Raw genomic sequence first — 20,284 nt, 5'->3', positions numbered from 1 at the left:
TGTGTTACATGTTAGCCCCACGTGCTAAACTACAGATTTGAATTCAGTAGTTGACATGGAAAAGCTTTGTCAGGAATTTTTACATGTCTGACTGTTGATTGTTAATGACTCATGAATGTTCTTCCCTCTTCTTAATGTACTCCTAGTGTGACAAGTGATAGTGCCCTGGGTTTTCCACCATTGTTACCTTCTGTAGTCTGTCTTATAAAGTTCTGCATTTACAGTTCTTACATTTATGTTCTGCATACATCTGCCAGTCTTTGCATAGCAGGCAAGGAAAATCTAATCCATTTTATCACCCTTCATGACCACTGTCTAAAAACTTTTATTCTTCTGAATGGAGCAACCACACTGGAGTGGTGTTAAAAGCTCTTAATGCAGTTCATTAGAATGGAATTAACTGAGCATAGCAATAAGACATCATGGTAATTAATATTCCTTTTAACTATTTCCTTATTTTGCTTTCATCACTGTTCCCAAATGCCTTTACAGAGCGTAAGCCAGGCTTTTTGCATGCTTGAAAATTCATACCTCTTACTACACTTTGTAATGTGTATGAAGTGAGTCTGAGAAAATTAACTATTTCGAGCAAGGAGCAGGGATTGCGTAAGTCTCTTCTTTCTAACGTGGAACGGTAGAGATTTCAAGATGAAAATTCTACTCAACATAGAAAATATCCTTTACTAGGAGGAATTTAGCTTGAGGTGCATTTTATCATCTGATCCTTTTCAGTAGGATTTAATCTAATTGTTTAAATTGGGATTAGCAGAATAGTTGATACTTTACAGCCCTGGTACTAATACTGTAACCTTCTTGTTCTCTCTGGCTGTGAGTTTCAATCCTTTCGTTCTTCAGTGTTTAGAACAGCCAAGGCCATGAGGGGCTTAAGAGTATATCAACATTAACCCACTTGCATGTATACAGACAGACAGAAAAACATGTTATAATTCCCTAACTGTAGCCACAATTAAACTGATCTTATATGTGAATTGTCAGTTTTCGTATTATGCAGTTCGGCTGTGAGGCTGTATAGAAGCTGCAATGGCTCTGTTTAAATTCACAGCAGTTTTACAATATGCTAGGGACAATCAAATGTTATTTTAATTAGTGCTTGCTTTCAGTTCCAATGGGCTTTATTGGGCCATCAAGTAGTTGAGTCCATAAATCTATATGTTATAAATCTAATGCAGTAAACACCCCAGAATGGAATCTTAATAGCACATAAGCTTGAGACAGCTTGCTGTGAAATTTCCATAAATATCTCTGAAGGGGGTGTAGCAATATGAAGTGCATGAGAAATCAGAGTTTAAAAGAAGCAAACCAGCTGGCTTGTGTTACACACTAAAGTGAAACCCACTTATGTGAATAACTGACATGAATAAAACATTTACATGGCTATATTCCTAAGGGTCCGAACAGCTCTATACCTACTAGGGAAAGCTGTATCTTGTCCATGGATATTCACCTTAAGACAGTTTTTGAAATCAATTATTTTATACAGGAAATCATTTCAGTCTCTTGGGAAGTTATTTTCAATCAACCAGGTTGCTAAGATCAGTCACACAGTACTGGCAAGTGTGAGAAAACTACCTTTTTGACTGCTGGTGTGTCATAAATTCACATGATCCTGTGCTAGGCATTAAGGTCATGAGTATAGGTTTACTATGAAATAGCAAACAGTAATGTAAGCCTCTCTGAGTTACATCTCAATATGCATTGGGAAAAAAAAAGCAAGTTTAAGTGTCTTACTAATATAATATAAATGAACAGTTACCAGAAGGACAAAAATTATACCTGTAGAACAAAAGGTAGGGATCAGCTTCATTGCTCGTATAACCGTGCTTTCCTCCTGCTGGAGAGCAAATGTTGAATTTGGCCCCAGATATGTTTTGAGATAACCTGGTGTACTTTAAAGTAATGGAGAGGGCAAGCACTATTTTATTTTGCATGTAGCGATACAATCAGTCACTCATACATAGCATCAGAGTCATGCCCCATCAATTAATGTGTTACAGAAACACATTACTGGTGCCTGTTTCCTCAACAATTTATGTTTGGCATTTCTGTCACTGTTTATATCAGCCAATTCGGTTAAGAGTTGAGATTCTGACCTCATTTGCTCAAAGTGACAATTGAATGTAGCCTAATGGGGTTTTCAGCAGTCCACTGCAATTTCAAAATCATAAAATAAAATCACAGAAAAGTCTAGATTGGAAGTTATATCTGGAGGTCATCTCATTTAACCTTCTACTGAAGAGTAAGTTATCCAGAGCCCTGTCAAACCAAGCCTTGAATATTTCCAGTGAGGGAGATTCCACCACCTGTCTGGGCACCCTATTCCAATGTTTAGCTGTTCTCACAAGTGAAGAATATTTTCTTAATTTAGATGGAATTTCCCCTGAAGCAACTTGTGCCCATTGCTTCCTGTCTGTTGCTATACGTCTTTGTGAGAGGAGTGCCTCCGTTTTCTCTATAACTACCTTTTAGGTACGGGAAAACTTTGATTAGAGACCCACCCCCTACCCCCCGAGCTTTCTATTCTCTAGGCTGAACAAACCCAATTCCTTCAACATTTCTTCATGTGCCAAGTTCTCCAACCCTCTAATCATCTTGGTGATACTCCACTGGATCCTCTCCAATTTTTCCCTTGTCTGTCTTGAATTTGGAGAACCAGTGTATTGAAGAGACCCCACGTAAGAAGGTAAAAAAGTTTGATATTAATTAATTCTACCTATTAGATGAGTAAGGCTGCTTTTCTGTTGTGGGAAATTAAATTACTGATTTTCTTTTAGAAATTCCTGTCCCATGTAGACATTTTAGCTGTAAATTCCAGAAACACAGAGGGGCTAATGAGCCTTTGTAGAGAATCACCTAGATCCAGATGCGTATGTATGCACTTACCAGTCAGTCGGGAGGCGTTAAGATGGGAGAAATGTTGTAAGTAAGAGCAGGTTCCTCTTGTTCACTTTTAGAACTAGTCATGTGGCTATTTTTGCCCAGGCTTAGTTGAGGTGTAATGTTGAATGAGTTTACTAAGTGTTGTAACCACTATTAGAACAAAATTTCACTTTCGTTGTATGCTCTGGCATTAAAAGTCCTCATGGAAGTCACAGCATTGCAGCCATGCAAACAGAAAATATTTCTGTAATTGAATGGATTTTGTGAATTCAGAACTTCTGGGTTTGGTTTTCAAATAGGAGAAAGAGTCTATGCGTAACTTTGCTCTCCCAGGGAAGTATCATATATGCTAATTAATTAATGGTTATACACTTGTGGTTTAGAATCACACAGGAACAGTATAAAAAAGCATAGATGTGACACTAATTTTTTCCCAGAAAACCCATTATCGTTAATCTCTTCCAGCCTCCCACTGTGTTCACCTTTAACATATGGCAGCTCTGTATCATGAGACTGACACCTAAAATTAGGCAGGGCCTTGCTATTCTCCCTCCCACTCCCACCCACTCCTTACATATGTATACAGTTTGTAAGGACCAGCTGTGAATTTTGCCCCTGTAAACACTGTTTTTCTAGCTTTTTAATAGCACTAGGTTCCAACTATTCCACATTAGCTGTTATTTGCCTCAAGAACATTTATCTTAAATTAAATTTTCCTGAAAGACAAGTAAAAGTTCCCAGATATTTTAATATTTTGGGATCTTTTTCCTCAGATGTGTTGGGGTCTGTGATGTTTTCTGTCTTATACCAAAGGGGTAACAGTAATATTTGATTTAGGGTTATCTTTGAGCAGTTTATCTAAAAATCAGAAGTTTCACATGGAAGCATTGAGTGCTTCAGTGTGACAAAGAGCAATGAAAGTGGTCTGATAGTCTACCAGTACAACTGAGAATAGAATTTGATTCATGTTAAGTAGGAGCCTAAAGTCAATACTTGTAAAATACAATCAATAAAACCCACACGTGATGTGTTCTGGTAACAAATTGGGCTTCCACTTGGAAAGCCAAGACATCATACTTACATATTTTATAATATTCTATTTTGTTTGGTTTTGCTTTGGAAGGAGCAATCATTAATTTTACTAAAAGCTGGGCATTCATAGAAACTGTTTATTATTTTATGACTGAACTAAGAATAGCAAAGAATGTGTGATAGATGAAGAACTTCTGTAGTATAAACATTGATGTTTTATAGCGCCAGAGCTAAAGGTACCATCATAAAAGAAAAATAAATCACAGTTAATTTTACTTACTGCATGCTAAATCGAAAAAACAAAGAAACAAAGCTGTTCCTTTGATAAGTGTACTCCGCACATTTCTACTGCTTTCTAAAGGAAGGACCCAAACCCCAACATACAGAGATGTGTTCAGCTCCGTCTCTGCTGTCCCGTTCCAGTATATACCAGTATATTGCAATATACTGGTTATCTGCAGGTTATCTTAATAGTGGTTGGAGTGGCTCTTCCTAGAAGAAATCAAGTTCAATAAAGCTCAAATCATAGCAGAGCTGACCTAGAAATAAAATTCTATATGTTCCACTCAAGTTTCAGTGAGTTCAAGGCAGCAAACTAAGAAAAAACATGATCTGCTGTACTGAACATGCCATTGAAATCCCCCCGGGTTGGATCTAGCACCAGCTCTGCTCCCGACTCCCTGTATAGCGGAGGCCAGTTAGTTGCCAGTTAGTTATTATCAGTCATCAAAATCATGTAGGTGTCCCCTTCTTAATAACTTTGATGTTTTGTGAGTAGGAATGGGTATTTTGAGGCACAGAGTGCTTTCTGTTTTCATTGAGTTCAAAGAAAGATGCAATTCCTGTGCATCTCTTAAAATTGGACCTTGCCGATTTTACATGTCACTCAAGAATAGAGGTTGCTTTTGAAAATGGTTCCTTTTACCTGTCATCCTCAAGTCTTCCTGTCTGAAAATAGAGGAAAGAATAGTTACATAGTCACAGTAAGTTGCAAACATTTAAATAAAACGAGCTCAGCACTAACCAAGTGCTGTTGTGACTACTTTTTAATATACCTTTTTAATGTATAAAGTATAATATAAATATATAATACATAATGTATAAAATCTCTGCATCCATGAGCTCAACATCAGTTCAAACACCTTCAGATATAATCATATGAATTTGAGTAATCCTGACGTTTTTCTTTTTGATTTTTGGATAACCACCCTGAGACATCTCAGAGAACTTTTATTTTCACAAAGTGTTAATGCCTGCCATCTGAAGTACATGACTCTTTGCTGTCTCACGTTGGTCACTAGGAATAAATATATCCAGAAGTAATAGTCCTCTTCGAAAATTTCACCCCCTGGTTGTTCTTTGTTCACAGTCACTGTTGAATAAAGAAAGACTTGCTATTAAAAGACACAGCAATGATTGATGATAAGACATATCGCTAACTAAAAATTTATGAAGAATTACAAGGTAGCCGGGATAAGATGAAAATTCAAAATAATTGTTAAGGTTTAGAAATGGTTTATTGCCAAATGTTTGGGTTGTAAGGAATTCAGTCTCTGATTTTTCACTGAAATCATTTTGCATGACTACAAGGAAAATAACCTCAGATGTAAAACTTGGAAAGTTGGCATTGGATTTTATGATAACATGAGCTTGTAATACAAGAATGTTAAGACCTTAAGCTGCTTTTGGTTGGGCAATTTTTTTTGCTGAGAGGTTGTTTGTTTTTTAATATCAAGAACCAAAATGGAGAAACATTCTTTCACAGATACTGCACACTCTGTCCAGGTTCTGGCCTATCATATAAGGCAGCTGCTAAAATTTCTTCTGTGAGAAAGTACATGAAGCTAAAATTGCATTTTGCTCTAGACCTACAAATCCCACTGAAATCAGTGGGCTGATTTTTGTTAAAAAAAATAAAAGGGTAATTTTACTCTTAGATGGATGTGCTCAGAGGTCTAATTCTCACCCATTTAGTTACTTCTGTGAGTGGGACTGGGAACGTGAAAGTTCAGACTCCTATTAAATTTTCCTTTGTTAGGGCAGGATTTGGCTGTGGTGGAATAAGCCATGTGGAATAAGCGCCGCTCTACACCATCAGTTCTGAGATCTCCCTGGGGTTTGGGAGAGCCATCAGAAGCAGAACAACGCACAGCAAGGGATTTTTTAGTATGTGTTTCATCTGCAGCACGGGCCTAAGCCATTACTTTGGCTTTAATTTATGTTAGGACACACTTAGTTTAAACATAAGCCTTGAGCGTTCTCCAGGCTGTGGTAGGAAAAACCTTCTGTGACGTTGGCCTAAGCCTGCGACATCTGTCGGTATCGGGGCCATGATGATAAGCCAGGGCTGCTGTGAGTAAGCAGCCTGGTTGGGCAATTCTTCACAAAACTAGCACTGCTGATCTTTACGTTCTGATGCATTCGCAAATAAACTGCACCAGAATTTTTATGATGTTCACTTACAGGGTTATGAGTAACTGCATATATTAAAACAGCGCTTTTAGAGTAATAGCAGTTGGCTATTACTGGGGTGAGACAGATTTCAGGTAGTGCTTTAAAACTGTGAAAAGTTTGCATATCTTGTCACTCAAACCTGTGGGCTTGTTCAGCCTTCGCTCAGATCCTGCTATTATTATCATTTTCATTTTATGTTGGGCCATTTGTTTATTGTTGACAAGTTTTAATGATATAGTATGCTATTTGGCTATATAAATCTTCTCCCAGTGATAGCTGCCTTCTGAAATTGCTCATAGATTTGTCTTAATAGACAAGTGTTTAATCAGTTTAATCAAGGAATAAACAGCAAGACTCTTCTGGGGTTTCACTTTACATCCCCTAATCTTTAATTAATACTCAAGCAAAATCTGCGATCCCTGAGGGAAAGACAAGAAACATTTATGTCGCCTTAGGACACAGTTCCATGAGGTAACGAGTGCTCTCAATCTAATTACAGCCCATAAAAGTTAAGGTCACTGCCATCTTCTAGGACCTGCCTAGCATCTCCTGGGGTACCATTACATGTTTTTGAAATATTGCCTTGAAAGAGGGTCCAGTCTTAAACCAGTTTTAACAAAAACGGAGAAAAAAAAAAAGGATGTTTAATTTCAAATAGTCTGATTTTGATAAATGCAATACAAAACCCCTTCCCAAACTGCCTATAGTTTTCACGTCTGGAAACCCTCTTTCCTAGGTGCTCTCAGGATTGATTGATTATACTTGCATCAGCCTCACTCAGTTGTTATATCTTGTTCTAATTGCTTATCCAAAAAATTAAAATTGTTTAGTTACAGTTAAGAATAGTTCTTGCAGAGCCTCCCAGCATTTGCTCTTCAAAATAGCAGGAGTTTTCAGTTGCCTGACTTGGTATCCCCATACAGCATTTAACATCTGTTTTCCAACCACTGGCATTTCAAAGGAGATACCAAACATGACAGTGAGTGGGTCTGCAAGTGTGTGCTACCTCTGAGAGCTTATTTCATGGTAAACAGTGGTGTTGAAGAAACAAAAAATTAATAACAAGTTTAAATTCAAAAGGGACAACAGTAAAGCGTTAAAAGCACTGGTTATTGAAAGCTGAGAAATAGTTGTGCTCCCAAAAATCATGCACTCCTAAATAAAATTAGGAATGCATTCACCAGTAACCACACGTTATATTTGATCTACTTGTGCATATTATAAAGCGATTTAGAAACACTATCAGGCAGAGATTTGAGGGCAACAGAATTAGCACACTTCCAGCATTTAAGCCATCCTGTGTACCAAATCTTACTGTATATTATTTATCTAAACTCCACACTCATGGGAGGGGGCTGGGCTATAACTAAGTGTCTGCGATTATCATCATCCCATGATCAAACCTTCTTAAATGCTTTCAGGAGTAGCAGCTCCCTGGTACTGCCTTAGATACTCCATTGCCACCTGCTGGCATGAGGAAAGGTAATTCTGTCTCACCCTACCCAGACGTAATCTTCAAGGTGCCTGGTGCAAACCAGGACTACTCCATTTTTGTGCAGGATCTATTTTTGATGGTATATTTTCTCATGCAATGTTTCAGCAGCTGTGTGAGAAACGTTGATCGTGACCCAAGAGACTTGCATTAGCAAGTTAGAGAAGTATAAGTGAAACGGAGATGAAAGAGCCGGGTACCTTCTCAAAGGTGCAAGATTTAGGACAGTGGATTTTAAAGAGAAAAAAGGTATCCTTGCAAAGCAAAAAGCCATTCCAAGCACAAGGGAAACAGAAAGGCCCATCAACAAAAGACAATGGCAGCAATTAAAACAAATTTTGCAAAGCTGTGTGTAGTCCAGCAAAATGCTACACAGACAGATTCTGTGCAAGAGCAAGCGAGGAGGATGATATAACCTCTAGATGAAGGATTATGTTTCAGGATCTTTATTCAGTGGCATTGTTCTTTATTTTCCTGTTGCTCTGGTCCTCATTAGCCTCCAAACCACCACTGCATGGGGGCTGCACATTAGTGTGTGACAAAGGAATGCATAGTCCCCCACGGAGCTACTCATCTAGCAGATGACATGTACTCCTTTCACAGCAAGTTCAGAACTTCCCATTGGGATATGCCTGTAAGTCTAAAAACTAAAAAATCACAACATGAAATATATTTCTGGGTAGTATAGAGCATGTCCCCTTCCACCCCACTGCATCTACACCTAGCGGTGCTATTTGCTACTTTTTTTTTAATGATTATTTCAATAACACCAGTGAAAGTACTAAAGGTTAAAGGTTTCAGAGTGTGCAGTTTCCGGTGTCTCAGCCTTGCTGTTGTCAGCACAACAGCATCGACACAATGGCTTGGCAACAGTTTTCGATTGTCAGTAGAAGCTCCATCAAGCATCAATACTCTTTAGCTGAGCACTATTGCATTTTAAAGGGCTGGTGAAGTTCAGGAAATCAAAGCATAAGGTAAGAAAGGTTAAAAGTTTAGCAAAAGTACTACTATGGATTAAATGGACTTAGGTTATGGGGTATGTTCATTTAAGGAGGAAAAGAGCTACCTTGGGTTTTGTGTTATTTCACAGGAGCAGAGTTCTGCTTTCGCTTTCATCTTCTTCAATACTGTTCAATTTGGCAGAGCAGCACAGGGTTCATGTGAGGCCAGAATTTGTCTTTCCAAGTTCAGATACAACTAAATTCTATTTGGTCCCTAATTAATAATGGTCATTCTGAGAGTTTGGCTGATTAACTGTTTAAGGCTGCATCTTGTCTGCTGAACAGATCTCAAACAAATGGCTCTTGCACAAAATTGCTTCTTTTCAAGCTAAATAACCCGGGCACACTGGAAAAATTTAGCCAGGTGTTACGGATGTGGTCCCATGTCAGAAGGGGGAAAAAACCCACAACTTCAAAGAATACCACATGGCTGCTTTGTAGCTCAGCATCCTGCGCAGGGACCTACAGCAGCTGTGTTGCCTGCAAGGCTCTTCATGGTTCCCTGTCGGGTTCCAGCGTTTGGCCCTAGTTGGAGAATACAGTTTAGGTGAAAAGCATGTCTAGATAATGCTCAAAATCTAACAAAGATGCAAACATTTTTTCTTTTTGAATTATTCTTTTCTTAAAAGATTATCTTAAGTTCTTATTTTAAAATAAATCGTTTTCCATGCAAATAAGTAAGAGCCATTAGGAGGGTAATTACAATGGTATTTTGAATAATTCGCTACCATTTCTTTGCCAAAAAAAAATCCCTGTGTTCTCATGTTTTGTTTTTCCAAGCTCTAAAATTAAAAAGAGAGAATAAAAAGTTAAAAAGATGGAATAAGCTACTGGCATATTTCCAGATCAAGCGTTTCTGTTTTCTAACAATAAATTTGGCTTCTCTCCGATAGCAATGACTTGTTTGAAAACCTAAAAATCTTTAAATATTGTTAATTGCTGTGAAAATGTGAAATAAATCTTTTGAACAGGAATATTTGCAAATGGAAAACATTTTACTTTTAGAGTTTGTAATTCTGGCTTTCCAAATACTCCTTTAATATTCAAAACGGTTTCATCAATTAAGCAAAACCTAGAGGTGGATTTGAATTCCCTCTCACTTTTATTGCTGGCCCTAACACAAATCAGAGAGGATGTATTTCTAATACAAGAATGTTCTGCAAACCAGTAAATCTGGGATTATCTCTTCGGACTGATTATGTCAAAGCTCTTTAGCCACAGCACTTTTGGAGAGCTAAAAATAAATAGCAGGAGGGTTATACATTTATTCTGTACCTAAATAATCTGTGCATATTGTTGTGTCTGTCTACAATGTGAGACATGGTATCTGGACTTAATGTTCATTTATAAGAGTTCTTTTCCTAGTAACAATTTTGGCAAAGGGTTTAAAAGAAACTGTTCTACTAGAAGCATTCATGGGATAAAGCCTCGTGCAAGTTTAAAAGAAGTGAGTTCATATCAGAAGTATTTTCAGCAGATTGACATTAGAGCAAAATACGGCCCCATGTATTTTGAAAATTGATGAGAACTTGTTCTTTCTTACTAGTGATTAAACAAATGTTATGCCATTGAATATAGAAAATCGTAATCCTCATTTGAATGCCACGGTTCTGCACTATTAAAGGTCAGGAGAATTTTTGCATTTATTTATAAGAGAACAGAAGTTCTTAGAGCGGTTAGCAGAAAGGTAGATGTGCTATTGTTTGCCTCCTGGTCCTAAAGTATGTAGGAGGAAAATCTTTTGAAGGATAAACACTTAAGAATTTTTTAATTGGTTACATCAAAGACCCATGAATGCTTTTCCACATAACTCTTCTACTCTTGTGCATTTTCTTCCATTTCCCAGGACAGATTCTGCATGGTTATGAGAAAATACAGCTAAGGGTTCAGGTACGCAGCAGGTCAAGGCATGCAACATGGGGAAGTCAAATGGAAAAAAAAAATTTAAAAATAATTTTGTTCTTATTTAATTTCAATAATGGATTGCTGAGAAATGGCTTGATAAAAGCAGGCAATACAAACACTTAAAATAGTACTGCAGGCAATAAATCTTGCATTGGCAGAGCTGGAATGGATGGAATCCAGTTATTTCAGCTCCCATGGTTGCACTGGCATTGGAAGGAGTTCTGTGTCATTATGCAGATAAATGAAATCACATGCTGGAACTTTAATTTAGAGTGATATCTTCAGTTTTAAGCCATAATGACTAATTTTTTTAAATGAAAAAAAAAAAATTGTGGCATTTCCTGACAGTATAGAAAACATTGCAGAAAAATTCAGCAGACATTTTCCATATTATATTTACAAAAATAAATATAGTCATAATATAAAAATGAATATATATGTTTCCCTGTGTTGTGCAATAATGTTCTTGATTAGACAGATTTCCTCTTAAAAGGGGATTTTATTCACAACTCTCTCATAAAACATTTTATAAGGACTCTCTTTATATTCTTTGTTTTGTCTATCATCTGACTTTCTAAAGGTAAACATTGGAAACTTCTGGAAAGTTGCTCTTGTTCCTAGTAAAAACGGTACATTCACTTTCTTAGAATGAAATTATTACTGTACTTGAGAACAGTCCGTACCTGCTGCGCTGTATTTTCTGTAGCTACATGTTGTTCAGTTATACTTCTGTTTTAACTTCTCTGAAACTGATCTCAACAGCTCCAGTAAGGTGATGCATATTTTTGTAATACGCTCATGAAGGAACGGAGTCCATCCAGTGCTGCTCTGACCAAAAAAGCACTTATGTATTGTTTTTATACATAACTGGAGCTTTTGAGTTTGTTGGTTTTTTAAGGATAAGAACTGAGGATATGGCCTTTATCTTGCACATTTTTTTTTTCTTGCTTGGTCATTACTCAGGTGTTGTTTCAACTGAAGTAGTGGCTAAATGCACAGATTACCAGTTCAGAGATAGGTTAATCTAGTTAATGCAGCTCAAGATGTGATTTACGTTAGCATCATATTTACCTCTTGGTGAACAATATTGTTGTCGTCATCATATCAAACTTATTCTGAGCTCAAATGAAAGATGTGAATCCAAGGTAAGATCATAGCACGATAGTTTTGACTGGAGTAGTGATCCCCATACCCATAACTAGTGTAGTGGGACACTGACTCATATTCCTACTTCAACATATCAGTTTCTGTAATCGGATGTTCAAGAGAGCATTCTTGAAGACAGAAAGAAAAAATCTGTTTTGACTTGAAAAGGTAAATCTAGAGTAGTTCCATCATGGCGCTTCATAGTTAAACCAATGCACCTGCAAGCATAGGTATGGCTTTAGGTACACTATATATTAGAACAGCTGTTTGTCTTTTATGGTGTATAGTATATGTACAATATTTTTCAGCTAGTTCTTGTAATGAACTTCTATTACAAAATTCATCTTTGCACTGACTTCACTGTAAAAACTGTGAATTTATTAGCAAGATTTTTTTAAGTGAAAAGAAGCTATTTCCTTTACCAAGAACGCGTTATTCCAGAAGGGAGAAGAGGCTGTGTCTTGCCCACACACAGTATGGCTAGCAGAGATGCCACCAATCATAAGGTGTACAGTGTTCTCACCCGCAAACACTAAACCTATTCCATTTATCTGTCCTTACCCAGCCTTGATCAGGTTCTTTCCATTCATATAGAATCTTACCAAAAACTGTGAAGCAGCTTAGAGTGCAAGTCAAATGCACTTAAAGCCTTAAAAAGTAGTACTGACTCCCTTTTGTGACATGCATGTCCAGAATTTGGTCTAGAGGATATGCAAATAACATCCTTTTTTGGATTTATTTTTCAACCGTTTTCTGCAAGAGGAGGAATGGGCTTAATGATGCTCGAATATTAGTTCATGTTCTGACAAACTGAGCATATTTCTATGATGTGATTCCACAATTCATCAACTTCCTCTTGACCACTGTGCCTCAGGTGTTAACTGGTATGATGGCAGTTTAATACCTCGCTGGCTTGTTGGAGTTTTGTCTGGGCTGTACACTGTTGCTGGGTTAATTGTCTACAGCTCTATTAACAGGAAATATCACCAGTCTGAACTGGAAGTCTCTTACAAAAGCATTCCCTCTAATGTAATGGGAAATGAGACCTTCAGTCCAGGTTCCAGCACCCAGTAGACTCCATATTTTGTTGTAAAATCTCATAGTTAGCAAGAAAAAGAGAATTCTGTATTTTAAAGCCTCCAGACTCCATCTAGTATTTCTTGGTTTGAGAATGGTAAACCTCTTCTGGGCTGCTAATAGTATTTCTTGTTTCTTTTTAGTCACGTGACACAGACAACATCATGGATCCATCCTGTAACAAGCGCCCTAAGTTTGCTTAGCTCTGAGGATGATGACGATGGAATAAGAGAGCTTCCCGGGTCCAAGAGCTGAAGACGTCTGTTGGCAGAAAGTAGTTTGTCTAGTTTCCATTAGCGAGAAGATGCACACTTTTTAATCTATGTACTTCATTACAATAGTACCCGATGACGTTTCTCCCCTTCAAGTCAGAGGAAGTTCTGCCAGTCTTTTAGCTGGGTTTATTGATGCTACAAAAGATGCAGGCATCGCAGAAGTCTCCCTTCAGTCTTTGATCTGTCCCAGTCGGGTGTGCAGGGCCCAGTCTTATCTTAGGGCCCAATCCAGTCTTTTCATGAGTTCTCTACTGGCATAACTTCACTGACCTGAAGTGAAATTTTCACAGCTTTGACCAGCATGAGAGTTAAAATTGGGCCATTGGTTGTAATTTCACGTGACGAGTTCCAGGTAATGGTTGACTGAAAGCTGCAAGGTGAGCTCTTTCCTTCTTTTAACCAATGCTAGTGACTGTAATGTAGATACATTTTAACTACTGAAAGTTTTGATTTTTATGGATTTTGCAAAGAAATTTTGCTAATAGAAATTTAGCAATTTATTACGAGTATTGGAGCCCTGATGACTTCTAAAACAAATACTTACTAAGATCGGTGGTTGGGCTTTAGAAAAATTAATCTTTGATAAGTCGTCAAGTAAAAAGACACAGTTTTGGTAGAGGACACCATACTCTGCCAACAACATGAGGCAAAAATGAAAATTATTCTACTTTTGTACTCTGCTAAACCGATACATACATGCATCAAATACTTCAGTGGAAGCTGTGAAGTTTCAAGTACAATGAAACCTGTGAAACCACCTCCAGGATCAGCAAAAATCAGTCACCTCCTCAAAGTTGGTCTTTAAGTAGAACAAAATCATTTTTTACACTTTGGTGATGATTTAAAGAGGATAAAGAAAATGACAGGGGGTGCTGGTGCAATCTAATGAACAGGTTTCACTGTACCTCAATAGCATGGAACATTTTAAATGTCATCATTCACAGCACAACGTACAACAGCAGCTTTGTCAAATACATGGTTCTATGCTACATTTTTCTAGAGGTTCTTTATGTATATGTGTGTGTGTATGTGTATAATATATATGGTAGGTGTTGACTAATGAATGAAAGAAGGACCTGAAACTGTGCAGAAGCACTGATGAACACGCCAAAGGAAAACCCTTCAGTCCAAGAAGGAGAAGGGGAATGTAACAGTGTGAGGAAGGCACAGGCTGCAATCTGCATTTTTCTGAGCCGCACACTTAAGGACTTGAGAACCTCCCTGGAAAGGTTCAGGCCCACTTCTGCACTCCAGCTCACCTCTGCTGGCCGATACAAAGGAATGAGGCTGAGCAATCACATTTTTGGAGGTCTGCTGCAGCAGGTGTGGCACTGCATTTAAAAATCCTTGCACTCTGAGGAGCGGATATGGAGACCAGACTTATTTGCAGTTCTGGTGCCTGTGCCCCACTCTCTGTCCTTAGTATTACAGAGCTGTGCCAAGGCACACTGTAGTTGTTGATCTTTTGAATCAAAAATAACGTACTTTTTTTCTTTAAAACCCAAGTCAAGTCTCTCTGAATAGCAGTGCAGCAATCTACTGCATTTGGCCTGTGAAGTGCAGAGCCCATCACCAAATGTTCCTCCTGGAGGAACAAAGTGCAGCTCACAAACGAGGTTTTTGCAGCCTTTGCTGAAAGTAGATGTCAGGATATATTGAATAACCAAATAGGAAAATTTGTTTTATACTTTTAACTAGGTCAGAACCAAATTATCCATGAATCTACACAGGTGGTGTGGATTAGGAAGAAGAGCTTGCTCAGCAGACCCACAGTAACTTACATTTCTAAGAAAACTTCTCATAGCAATAACACAGAAATGCTTTAGCCATATTTTGCTCCAGTGGCTCTTATGTGCTTCACAGCCTCCTTTGTGTTCCCAGAGAAGACATTCTGAAGGGACAGAGCATGTGCTTCAGTTTCAGGGTTGGACACACTAGAAGCATTTTTATTTAAATCCCTTTTCTGACAAGCAGACTCATGACCCATGGAGGATATTTAAGGTTCCGAATTCCTTGTGATGTTTGCTGTAGCCGTAGCAGTCACGTGGATGCTTTATGACAAGCGCTTTCAGTTCATACTTCCATGATACCCAGCCTGCATGTAGATTCCAGTTTTCCAATTCTGTTCAAGAGAGGTTTGAATCTCCACTTGACCCTCGCAGACTTGATTTATTCTGCTAGTGGCTTTGTGGGTGTTTCCCAGCGGAGAAGCTATTTGGGGGCAGAGACTATGAGTCAGGCAGGCTGCATGAGCAGAAACTTTATGGAGAGCATTGTAAAGCTGTCCTTCTGCTAGATGAGCTGGAGGAGGACAGCGATGCGCGCCCTCCCCAGGGAGCTGGTGTGATCCCTGGCTCCGGGCGTGCGAAGCCCAGCCTGCTGTGCACGAGAGGGCGAGAAATCGAGACGAAATGTTGGCGTTCTGCCTGCTCTGCTTACTGTCTCCACCCACAGAGGAGAACATTTCAGAAACTTGGGGAGTATTTCTCCCTCTCTCTTATAAATTTGCCTAGAAATTAAAAACGCTAGAAAGAGATTTCTGCATCTATCTAGCTTCTTCTCCGGTAAGCATTACCTTTTCAGATAATCCCCTAGTTCAGATTCTCTGCTATTGAGACTACATTTTCATACCTAGATTCTCCAAATGTTCTAATCTATTTTTGTACGCTGGCATACTTGTTTCCTAGGTTATTTCTCTATGTCTCCCCTTGTCTCTTCCTTTCTGTGAAATAGTTTGTGAAATTGTTTTGATTAAGCTGAACTGTGTATATTAAGAAAATGGTTCTAGGATAACTTAAAAAGAAATTGTAAAGAGCAGTTGTCAAAATATACAACACTGTAAACATCTTTTCATTTTTTTTCCAGAATAAAAAAAAAAAAAGTGGAAAATAAATGAAAGTGCACGTTATATCCTTTAAAATAGTGAAACTACAGCTTTATAAGGGAATGGCCATTGAGCCATAAATGATTGCTGTACCTCTTATTTATTTTCCATGTAAAGGTGACATTGTGAAAAAGGCTGTTCTGGTACACACTGGTGTTAATCTTTACCTGAATGCTTGCACCACACTGCCCTTTCAAATACTGCAAATATTCCAGTAAATTTAAAATGGCACATTCTCCCATCAAAGCAAATAGCTTAACACAAATACCTACACAGGCATATTGGATACTCAGCTTTGCAGGTGCTAAATAACTTCCTTGTAACACTACTCGGTGTCTCGATAAATTAGATGATCCTTTCATCAACCCCACCAGATAAATATAAGCACAGATACATATGTGAGCTGGCCGTTCCATAAACATCACGTAAATATTCATAGCGGTCAGGCGTATGTGCTGGCAGGGGCACAGCCACACTGCCTGTTTTCTACAGGAAAGTATATAGAAAAGATACTATTATTATGTAAGTAAATACCTAAAGCCTCTGTAGATTTTTATGATAAATCAGAGGGAGAAAACCCAACAGTTGCTACTTGTAGAGACACCTAATACAAAGCAAGGACCGTCTTGGACGCAACCTTCCAGCACTAAATCTGTTCTGACACCGATTGCATTTGGAGCCTTAAGCACTCACATGGGTTTGCGGCGGTGCCAGGCTCTGCACAGAGGATTTCACTGTAAATTCTCGTGTCGTTCTCAAAGGATGATCCTACTCAGACTTCATCTAGAAAGGCTCCTTTCTAGACAAGTTTAATACCATCCCCTTTAAAACCGTAACTGATGCAGACCACCATTCCTCTTTGTACTCCAAAACATTTGTGGGGGGGGGGAATCTCCTGTGTACTTCAGACGGCAGGTTTCAGTGACAGAAGGCACTTACTTCTGATGTAATTAAACAGTACGAATCGCTTCTTCACCTACTCGAGCTATGCTCGTTACAGAATCAGCTCTTGCTTGCTTTCTAGAGCTGTTGTAGGCTTGTAAAGGGGCAAAACCCTGACAGTCGGCAAAGGAGAGAGAGAGAACGAGCAAATCCCACTTTTCCTGCTCTAACATTGCATTTTTCAGAATTACCAAAACCCAGTTTTTAAAGGAAGCTACAAACGCAAATCAAGCTTGCTGCAATTCCTGTGCAGGTCTCTGTGGAGCTTCACCTACTTTGCTTACATTCCCCATGGCTGTAGTTTAAGGAACAGAAGCTAATAGTATCCTATCTGGAAATCAGTTGGAGGCTTTAGCCTCTACTGTAAATTAAGGAATAAGAAATTGCTTACACTAAAATGAGAAATACAATAAAATAGGGGTAATTCCTGTAACTTATCCTTTTAAATTGCTGGTTTACTTCAGAATACATTTGCTTCCCGGGCACTCTCTGTTGGGTGGCCTCATCTGCTCCTCGGAGCAAGTGGAGCTGCAGTTGCCTCAAGCTCCCGCTGCCGGAGGGAGCCGGGTTTCGCCACGTGTGGTTTGCTGTGGCAGATAAACCTGACAAGCCGGAGCGCTGGGAGACAGGTTCGGTCAAGCCAAGTGTTTAACACGGGTTGATCTATCCCACGTACCGTTCACCATCTATTTAAATGCTTCTCGTGACAGGCTGCTTTATGAGCCTGAAACAAATTATTTGGTTGATTTCTTTAAGACTGTTTCTGACAGACAGGAGGGTGTCTATTGGCATTGAGTTAAGGCAAGGAAATCCTTTAAGAAAAATGTTTGCGGTTGTGGAACAGGCCGGGCTGTGCAGGACTGACTCGTGGGAAAGGCTCTCCTGAAGCTCAGCAAATGCTATTGTGACTTGGCTGGTGAAATCTTGACTTTTCTGGGAAATAATGGGATGCTTAACACCCAGCTCAAGAAACTCACCGAGTCAGAAACCTTAAGGCTTATTCCAAACCAACCACCAAAATTCAGCGGCCCTTTTGCAAATGTTGCTCTGGGTGACTTTTGTATGGCTCTAGCTTAAGTCAGCAGTAGAACTTCATGCCAGCTCGGGAGCCTTTGTTCGCTTGTGTGCTCCCGGTCCTTAGGTATCGTCCACACCACCCCGCTCCGAGGAGCGTCGGCTTGAGCTCCGGGTGCTGCAGACGAGTGCAGCCCCACCAGTTGAGTGGAGACACCTGCCAGCCCAGGCGCTGGGGACGGCTTTGCAAAGATGTTTAGCAGCTTAAAGATGTTGATGGAGTTAATGGGAATTAGGCACCTAACCTACTTAGATGCTGCTATAAATGCTGCTGGGCATGTTTAGGTACCTAAATACCTTAGTAAATCTTTCCCCTTGCTGCTTGCAATGATAGTGTACCAAAAATCAAACACTAATGAATAAAGCCTAACCTTTGCCCTCTGTAACCAGCTTTGCCTTTCCCTGGGGATTGTTTTCATGTAATACTAAAAATACCAGCCATCTCACAGGTTGTACCATCCAGATTCTGCTCATGGTTTTGGTGGCTTGATTATTTATTGCTTATTCTAGATTTTTTTTTCCCCCAGACATTGGCTGATGTTGCCATGGCCCAAGTATGATTATAATCAAGAACAATCCTTGCTCTTGTACGTGAAGAGACCTCATTAAAACATACAATTAAAATGGAAAAAGAAAGAAAATTATGTTTGTGGCCTAAAACAAAAATAGAACAATAATAGCACTGATATGGGAAAGAGAAAGGACCTTGGGAAAGGCAAAGCATTGGGGTTCCTTCTAATGTTTCCATTTTTACTCCAAAGCCTGGTAAGACATCACCATTCCTTTCCAACCCCAATGGCCTGAGAAAACCAGGAGCGCTGAGCTCTCCAGGGATGGTGGAGCTTTCGGTCCCCAAGCAGCAGGCTGAACTGCATTTTTTAATCTCTAGTCTGTGCCACTGGGGACCCTAACATTAGGTACTGTAATTAGTCACCATGGGGGTACACGTTCCAAGTCAAAGACAACTGTACATAATTGATGTCATGGCATGAGCAAGAGCAGAGAAGCCCATTAAGAAAGCTGCCTGTCACTCTCAGATCAAATTATTCCTTCAAATTAAATACAAAAGTGTTGTAAATAATAAAGATACAGAGGAACAGGAAATAGGACACCAACAGTGTTGAAGTATGACTGCCTTGTTATTTGGCTATTTAAAAGATGCAACCAAAAGGAATCATTTTGTTATTAAAGGAAAATGTGTAAATGCAATTAATCTCATCTTACTCACCTCTCCACCTGCTCGTCTTTGGGAATGTAGTCTGGTCCCCTAAGCCTAAACTCTCTATGTATGTGCTTAACGCATTCTGATTTTAGATGCTGAAGTAGTAGGGCAATATAGGCTCTGGTGTTCCAGTACCCATTTAGAGTCCCACAGTGAATGATATAAAAACCAAATATCAAATCAATAGTAAATGCACACTAACAGGAATGTCCTGCGGCTGGCTAAAGATAATGGAAAAGTCGGGTTTACTGCTGTGCTCAGAGGTTGGTTGGTACAAAACTCCAAAGTCTGTTTCAGTCCAGGTTTGCTATCGTTGCTTGTCCTGACTGTTACATATACACACATTAACCTACTTACAAGTGAGCACAGTTTCAGGAAAGTGAAGGAAAAGGCCTTAGTAACTTCACCACGTTCAGAAAAATATAGATTCCCCCTTAGAAGAAAACTTGTTAGCCATCGGGAATGAAGTTTTGTTATGGCACAAGTGAGCGCTACAAGAGGACTCCTCCAGGCAAGGGACAACTGATGCCGAGAGAGGTGAGCAGCACAGCAGGGCAATTAGCAGTTTCACTTCTGATGTGGCTGGGAGAAACTCCTGCTTCCAAGTGAGGAGGGGGTACCTCATTTCTTTATTTGCTGCAGCCAGCTGGGAAAGGGAAGCCAAGGGACACCGTGCAGCTGGGAGTGAGGACAGTGGCCCAGTCAGGTGCATCACGTCTTTGAGAGGTGGTTCCTGAGAAAGGTTCATCACCAGGTAAGCCCTGCCTTTCTCTGACAACTTTTAGCTGATTGTAGTGAAAAGTTCTCAATAAAAAAAAAAAACAAACACGCTTGCTCTGGAAAGGTACTGAGCGTTGTAGCTCTGGGCAGGGAGCTTAAATG

At 39.2% G+C, this 20,284-nt stretch overlaps 1 protein-coding gene across 1 annotated transcript in view; it reads left to right on the top strand.

Annotated features, from left to right (window-relative positions):
* The window catches only part of STXBP4 (syntaxin binding protein 4), a 73,727-nt gene extending 57,582 nt beyond the window's left edge, over positions 1–16,145 (top strand). The window contains exon 22 of the mRNA XM_074160104.1: positions 13,149–16,145. Coding sequence (XP_074016205.1) covers positions 13,149–13,260 — 112 coding nt within the window. The 3' untranslated portion in view covers positions 13,261–16,145. The remainder of the gene's footprint in view (positions 1–13,148) is intronic.
* Positions 16,146–20,284: the final 4,139 nt, after the last annotated feature.

Source organism: Numenius arquata, chromosome 17 (genome assembly GCF_964106895.1).
Source record: "Numenius arquata chromosome 17, bNumArq3.hap1.1, whole genome shotgun sequence".
In the NCBI taxonomy this organism is placed as follows: domain Eukaryota; kingdom Metazoa; phylum Chordata; class Aves; order Charadriiformes; family Scolopacidae; genus Numenius; species Numenius arquata.
The sequence above is the reverse complement of the archived record's forward strand: the minus strand, read 5'-3'. Positions and strand labels throughout refer to the sequence as shown.